The following is an 8,479-nucleotide window of genomic DNA, read 5'->3' on the forward strand; positions in this document are numbered from 1 at the left end:
AACAACACTTTCAAAACAAACACGCACACCAACATACACACAAATGATCCCTCAAATGCAGGGACACACACACACATAAATGATCCAACAACTTCCGATGCACCCTCACACAAAAAACATACATGAAAATGCACAGACACACACATACCATCCCCCCCTCCCCCCTACAGACACACACACACACACACACACACACGCGCGCACGCACACACACACGCCTTGAGCGCGTGCGACCGCTTGCCACACGACATATCCCCTCTAATGCAAGGACACGAGTGGCACGCGAGTCTGTCACATATCCGCTGTTTGGTGGTGACACATCTCGCAGGATGGCTGGGAAGTCGACCTGTGAAAAACGAGCCTGTCGCTGGTGTTTGTTCTGGCTGCCGCCGCGGAGGATGATGAAACCACTATGCAACACGCAGCTCCGCACCGCGCAAAAAAGAGTAAGGCGGCAGCAGCAGCAGCAGCAGCAGTAGAGGGATAAAAAAGAGAAGATATATATATATATAAAAAAGGCAACATCCTGACGAGACGGAGAGGGAGATTACAGAGGGAGATCTGCTTGGACGAGCAGGTGGTGGGCGAGGCGCAGACACGCACAAACAAATAAAAGAGCTCTTACTTTTTTTATATGGAGCCCCAAAATAAATAAATTAAACGAAATGGAGGGGAAAAACAGAGGGAACCGGGGACAAAAGACACCGTGGGCTCCGCGGTTTGACAAACGATGATAGGGTCAGGGGGCGCACGGAGGTTCATGACTGGAATTGGAATTGGATGCTCCCATCTGTAGCCCCTCGTTCAATGAATTTCAAAGAACCCTCATTTGGCGAGTGTTTCCAATCATGCCGGCAACATGTAAGTACCCATTCTGGGCGGAATCTAGCTGTGCCACGGTCTCTCTCTTCAGGGAGAGCCTCACCACCACCACCACCACCACCACCACCACTATCACCCCCAACACACAGACACACACACCCCCCCACCCCTTGAGGACCACCTCTCAATCTGGAAGCCCCGGCCCCTCATTGGACCGTGTGCCCTGGTTGTCACGGAAACCCTCCGCCGGTGAAACACATCCTCAGAGCCTCTCCTATAAGTGGTCGTCCACATAGGGGGGGGGGGGGGGTGTATGTGCGGCGATTACAAGTCAGGCATACATATGCGATGAGATACATGCTAATGGTATGGTAAACTAAACACGCCATGCACCGTGCCCTGTAGCCCCCCTCCCCCCCCCCCCCCCGGCCGAGAGACGAAGCTCAACCCGCGCTCCGCCTCCTCCTATAGCGCGCCGCTGTCCTCTCCTATCCCCACATCCTTCACTCTGCCCTCATCTTATTATACTCTGCTTGCGTCCCCTCCCCGTCCTCAGAGTGTATAAGGAAATGGGGGACGGTGACGACGACGTGCAAGGTCTCAAAAACGGAACGACGTGACTTGCGGCGACGGCGAAATGCGGGATGCCTCGCCTCCCCGAACTTGTTTGGCGGTGCCTCTCGCACCTTTCGAGCACGCACCACAGACGGAAAAAATATTTTTTTGTGTGATTAGTCAGACGAGCAAGGCGGCGGTTGTTTATTTTAAATCCGACCTGCCCGTCTCCATGGAGACCACACTGGTCTTACCTCACAGAAACGGGAAAAGTAGAAAACAAGTTATTCTACAAAATAACACCTTCGGTCCCGGCCAGCCCTGAATAAAATCGACTAGCGGCGCCACGCGATTCATAGGAGAGCTCGTGTCGATGCGTCTTTTTGTTAAAGATGTAGAGAACCCAACGACGATGCCCACAACAACCACCACCGCGACCAAACCAGCAGCCTCCTCCATACGTGTTCCCGTGATATCCTGTGCGGACGTGATGAATTAGACTGCAGCCGCGGCCCGTTCTCCAGGCAGGGCCCCAGAGACGCCTGCTCCCATCCCAAGGTCTGGAGACAGCTCGTCTGCCCGGGCCACACACACTGCACCGTACTGCCAGATAATGCACCCTCTCCATCATCAGGCAAATTCATTTTCCAAGGCTTATGGCGGGAGGGTACATGGGAGGGTGTGTGTGTGTGTGTGTGTGTGTGTGTGTGTGTGTGTGTGTGTATGTGTGTGTGTGGGGGGGGGGGTGGGTGGGTGGGTGTGTGTGTGTGTGTGTGTGAATGGGTTTGAAAGTTTCTGTGTGTGTGCATGTGTGTAAAATGGGATGAATGTGTTTGAAAGTGTGTGTGTGGGTGTGTGTGTGTAAATGGGTTTGAGTGTGTGTGTGTGTGTGTGTGTGTGTGTGTGTGTGTGTGTGTGTGTGTGTGTGTGTGTGTGTGTCGGTTGCTACTCGTAGTAAACGTAGAAGCGGTAGCCAGGGTAAGTGGTGTAGCCCCCACGTTAAAAGTATCTCCCTCTCTTTGTGCTCACTCTGCACCTCCACCAACATGTGTGTCGGCGTGCGTGTGTGACCACGTGAGACGTCACGGCTCAGCGGTCGTTCAGAACCGGTCCGAGGGGGGGGGGGGGGCAGGTATCTAAAGCTCCCTGAGGGTCGCTTTCCGACGAACGGAAGAAACGCTCATATCTGCTCTAGAATCGTGATGGACGACGTTGTTAAGAAAAACAGACGAAACCGACAGAGAGTACACGGCGGGTGAACTCTGGAACGACCGAGCACTCGCGCTCAACAACAACGCACGCAAAAGATTTTCACTTTCAACCCCGGCGAATAAAGTGGGGAACCAAAGCGATGCACGCGGACCCAATCACTACCAACACTTGCTCACGGGTATCGTAAAACGCAGAGGGAGCAGACGGCAGATGTGGCACGAGCCACGGTCAATAAAGCATGGACAACAATTGAAAGGAGAATCATAATCTTTTCCCTGCGACGGCGAGATGGCTCCACTTGTTTCACGGGCTCCCGGCACCAGCCAACCATGCAAATGTCCTTCAGGGTGGAGGAGGAGGAGGAGGAGGAGGAGAGGGGAAAAGTATTTTCCTACTATCCTGAGATAGAAAATAACAAGCAATTTTCATTTTATAGCTCAGTGGACATATACAGTACGCAGCCCCCCCCCCCCCCCTTCCCCCCCACCGCCTCTTACATTTGGAGGAAATTGTATTCACGGCTTGTTTACAATGCACTCACACGACGGCCGGCGGACGTGCGCGCGCGAGGTGGATGCGCCGTGCGTATTGGCACATTATAATGACATATTGTATTCAATCTCAGGCCTGGGACAAATAGGAAGCAATGGGTCAGCAGCTTATGTATCTTATACAGCAGCAGCTGCAGGTCCTCGTACAGCACTTCTCTGGGGGGTGTTAGGGGCACGGTGGGCGCGCCCCGCCCCGTGTAGGCACCGGGACAGGAGGACAAAGGGTTTGTGACGGGACCGCACCGTACATGTTTATGGAGGGAGGGGGGAGGGGGGGGGGGGGGAGCTCTTAGCAATGACTTGGCGGAGAAGCTAGAATGAAACGAATCCACGGGGCCGCCACACACTCGGTTTCATTACGCTGATAATAGATTCAGATCAACAAGGGGAACCGGGCCCATAAACCACGGCGTAATCGTTAGCTTCGGGCCCACGAGAGGCGAGCGCTCAAAACAGATGCTTTCGTCGAAGCGTGTGTCAAACGGGACGCGTTCCGAGAAAAACTGATCCGCTAGAGCAAAGGACCCCTCTGCGAAAGGTCAGACGAAAGGGGGGGGGGGACAAAACGTTATTGCTTCGTTATTGGCCGACAACGGCTTGTATCGGCGATAACATTAACATCTCTCAGTCGACACCGATGGTGTCGACTGTACGCGGCGAGGGCTGGAAGACACGGGGGCTCTGCGTTAAAGGTGACATATTGTACCACCAGGTGTGAGTGTGGTTAGCCGTTTCATGGCGTTTTGAAAATCTGCCTCTTCTGACATCACAAGTGGGCGTGTCCACCCAGATGTGTGCTGGATAGGTCAGTCTACCAGCCTACCCAGTGGACTGAAGCAAACTCTGCTCATCTGTCCGTCATACATCTAGGAGGACACGCCCACTTGTGATGTCAGAAGAAGCAGATTTTCAGAACGGCTTGTATCACCTTTAAACTCGCGGTAAACCCAGTGGCGTGACATGTGACATTGGCGCCACGGCCATCTCCAGTCGTGTGTCAAACACAGAGCGGTCTCGATGCCGTCGTCTGACAGGTTGGCCCGTCCGCGGGACAGTGTCGACGACCGAGGCATTCGGTGAAGGTGACGACGCAGACAGCCTCCAGTCGATAACGTGGTTCCCCCCCCCCCCCCCGGTGTTGGCGGGCCCCCTCTCCGGACCCTCGCAGGACTCCCAGTCACGACGCCCAGCAGCTCATTAGCTCTCTGCCTTGGCACGAGTCACAATGGATCTGTTCCTCCTTCTCCTCTTTTTCCTCCCCTGAACCGATAAAAGCGACGTTGTTTGTATAGATTCTGTCAACGTGTGGCGACGCGTCGTGACGCAATGTGGGATTGACTTTGATCACACGCCCCTCGTGCACAACCAGCATCGATCTGAAACACCCTCACACTGCTATAGCATCCTGTATACCAGGGTGCTGTATGAAACACTGCTATAGCATCCTGTATACCAGGGTGCTGTATTAAACACCCTCACACTCCTATAGCATCCTGTACACCATAGGGAGCTGTATGAAACACTGCTATAGCATCCTCTATACCAGGGTGCTGTATTAAACACTGCTATAGCATCCTGTACACCATAGGGAGCTGTATGAAACACTGCTATAGCATCCTGTATACCAGGGTGCTGTATTAAACACTGCTATAGCATCCTGTATACCAGGGAGCTGTATGAAACACTGCTATAGTATCCTGTATACCAGGGTGCTGTATTAAACACTCTCACACTCCTATAGCATCCTGTATACCAGGGTGCAGTATGAAACACTGCTATAGCATCTGTATAGAATAGGGGGTTGTAGGAAACACTGCTCAATGGTCTGTCTGTCTGCCTGTCTATCTGTCAGCCTGCCTGTCTGTCTGCCTGCCTGTCAGTCTGTCGCAGCAGAGCATTGCAGTCAGACGGCATCAGCGTGGATCTTCGTAGGCCTACAGGCTCCAACAAGGCTGCCGCCATCTGGCTAACTGTTTATGCACCATGAAGCCCGAATGCTCCGTTGATCAAACGGATGTTTCATTGGATTCCAACGCTCACACCCTTGACCTCTCTTGCATTTAGCGTTTCCTTTTTGCCGCTGTTGTTTGCTGTCACTCACAGGCGTTATGTAGTTGTTGCACTGCATGGCTTAACAACACGGGGGCTAGGCAGGGGGGGGGGGGGGGGGGGAGGTGTTCAGAGGTTGTACTGATCATTAAACAGGAGGGAGATTCTCTGCACACTTACCTCAAGAGGAGCCTGGCTTTTTCTTTTTTTTTTTTCACAAATTTGTGTAAGTATTATCGGGGCTTTATGCAAAATGCAAAACCCTGCATGGCCCATTTAGAAAGGTGGAACAACATCCACCAATATAAAATTGCATAATTTATTTTTTCCAATCAACCGGTACATCAACCCCTCCAGCTTTTTATGCCAAATGACTGCTGCCAAAGTTACTGTAATAAAAAAATATATATATTTGGCAAGAATGCTAAGCACACAGCTTGGCAGTGCACGGTAGAGTCGACGACTGCAGAGCTGTGTAGCAACACCAGAGACGGAGAGCTGCCTTCTGTGTAGAGCCTTAACCTCTGTCTCGTCTTCTCTGGTTCTCAGGGCCTTGAGAGCATTCGAAAAAACAAAACAGCTTTCCTGAACAGGCGGCCGTGCATGATAGGTGATAGGTTTACTTTTAATTAATTTCCAAAAACCTCGTGGCCATAACCGTGGGGAGGGCAGTTGGACTTTGAAAGCACCGTTTTTTTTTGTTAACTTTATTTTTTAATTATGTGAACTCCATCCCTCAAACCCCCAGTTTCACCCAAGGGAATGCCATCTCTGATTGAGTCTTATCAGTGGGGGGGAGGAGTGGATTAATACTAGTATTCTAGAGCCGTCTACTTTGTGAACTCTTCTCTACCTGACTTTCTTATTCATTTAATGTTTTTCCATTTTTCCCGACATTCATTCAACACAACTTCTGCTCCATAACAGTAAAAACAGAGCGACTGAAAATATTCTGTGTACCTTTTCTATTTTCGAGTGCCAAAGCCCTGGTAGAATATACCGTATGTGTGTATTATCTATGTAGATACATTGCACTGGTGATGGAGTGTAAATAAAGCACAGTGTAATTCATAGACATTTGCCGCTGAGAAAATGAATAAAAGATAGCGGGAAATAAAGGAGATGCCGGGGCTGTTTGTTTTATTTATAACGATCAATAATGTATTGCATTCAATAAGAAAAAGTAATGACTTGACTGGGGCGCATACACAGTCGTGTCAAACGAAGGAACATTTCAGATGCTTTACACTTTTCTAAACGCATATATACAGACAATAATTAGCTTCAACAGAGGCAGATTCGCTTACACATAAACTCGCACACACACGCACACATACACAAACACACCCTCACTGACATAAACCTGCATGCCCTGTTTTCCAGTGTGTGTCTTTAAGTTTCAATGTGTGTGTTTGTGTGTGTGTGTGTGTGTGTTTATATTTGTACCCTTCTTTCTCAGACTAGTAAACTTTGCATGCATGTGTGTGAGTTTCTCTCATTGTGTGTGAATGTGTGTGTGCGTGTGTGCGTGTGCGTGTTTACCAGTATGCATAAACCGCCCGGCCCTCAATAAGCCATCCTGATGTCCGAGAGTCTCGAGCATTACCATTAATCACTTCTCCCTGATTGATTACACTTAATGACCCACTTTGCACTAAAAACCAAATAATTGACAGCTAGCATCTCTCTCGTCTGCGTGGACGTGGCGCTCCCTTCTCTCTCCATCCCGGCCGAGGTTTGCACAGGAGCAGAGCAGCTTCTCGGCACGTCCCGTCATCTAACTGCATGTGAATGAATTCATTAGGCCCTTCGCTGGCGGGGGCGGCAGCGGGGCGATGAACAACAGTGGAGGAGAGTTTCCTGCACTGCTCCATCGATTACTACGGCCGGCGATGCACTGAAACTCTCCCCCCAGAGATCCGGCGAGAGGCGTACAGCGTTGGGCCTGACCGCGCGGTTCGAGGCATGAATCAGAATCTAATAAGCATAAAGGTTGCGGGGAGAAGTCACCGGAAGACGGCGTGTTTAAATCCGCCCTCGTGTGCAAAGCCGGCTCGTGAATAAGGATCCGTTCTGGAGAATAACGGCTCGCAGAGAGAGTTGAACGCAGTCCAAGTGAGCTGTAGTCGAGGTCTCGCACAAAGGCTGAATGTGCGGAAAGAATATATTTAAAATAGACCTCGCACCGAAATAGGCTATCACCCCCCCCCACAGCTCATTGTTTTAGCAGTTGCCAAAGTTCCCCCTCCTCAAGAAACTCAATACTGCACTGTTGACAAAACAGGTGAGCAGCTCACAACAAAGAGTCGGGATGCTGTATTATTTATCCCTGCACATGCTTTTGTGGAACGGGGAATCTCAGAAGTTATCTCAAGGAAGGAAATAAGTGCCGTATCGCTGAGGCAGCCGATGCGATGCAGTTGGGTAAGTATCTCAAAGCCCCTCTCCCACACACCCAGCGACCGCGGCGGCGTTTGTCACCGTAAACTAAACGAGTCCATGCAGATCATGTCCCTCGCTTCAAAGCGCAAGGTCCAACGCCGGGGGTCGTTTTTTTTTCCCACAAATATTGGTATTCCTTCTTTCTTTTAACAAACATCTTCAAATAGTACCTGCCCTCTCAGGGAAGGTAAACATGCAAATTTCATTCAGTCCATTTTCTCCCCCCCCCCCCCCCCCCCGTGGAATAATGATTATGATTCGGACGCATGAAGACGCTGGCTTTCCTGTGGCCTTGCGTGTTCACATCATCAGTGTTGTAAGGAGCATTTTGAAGTTCACCAAGACTGATACAAATGCATGCAGAAACACAGACAGACAGAGGCACAGACAGACAAACAGACAGACAGGCTGGCCCGGCAGATAGCCAGAAGGCCAGACAGACAGACAGACAGACAGACAGACAGACAGACAGACAGACAGACAGACAGACAGACAGACGGACAGACAGACAGACAGACGGACAAACAGACAGACAGACAGACAGACAGACAGACAGACAGACAGACAGACAGGCTGGCCCGGCAGATAGCCAGACAGACAGACAGACAGACAGACAGACAGACAGACAGACAGACAGACAGACAGACAGACAGACAGACAGACAGACAGACAGGTGGTCAGCGCCGGGGGGGGGGGGGGGGAAATCAACGGAAATAGCAGCTCACCCAGGGTTTGATGGAACTCACTCGACACCGGGGTCATGGAGTTGGGCGGGAGGCCGTTGATGTTGAGCGCCCCCATCTGGTGGATCTGCGTGGGGAAGGCCATGCTCGGTGCGAGGTACCCCC

At 51.1% G+C, this 8,479-nt stretch overlaps 1 protein-coding gene across 2 annotated transcripts in view; it reads right to left on the minus strand.

Annotated features, from left to right (window-relative positions):
* celf5a (cugbp, Elav-like family member 5a) overlaps positions 1-8,479 on the minus strand; it is a gene marked incomplete in the record, with an annotated part of 114,830 nt that overhangs the window by 5,591 nt on the left and 100,760 nt on the right. For both annotated transcript variants that reach the window (XM_030373164.1, XM_030373163.1), the window contains 1 exon segment: positions 8,357-8,479. In XM_030373164.1, coding sequence (XP_030229024.1) covers positions 8,357-8,479 — 123 coding nt within the window.

Source organism: Gadus morhua, chromosome 12, assembly GCF_902167405.1.
Source record: "Gadus morhua chromosome 12, gadMor3.0, whole genome shotgun sequence".
Lineage (NCBI taxonomy): Eukaryota > Metazoa > Chordata > Actinopteri > Gadiformes > Gadidae > Gadus > Gadus morhua.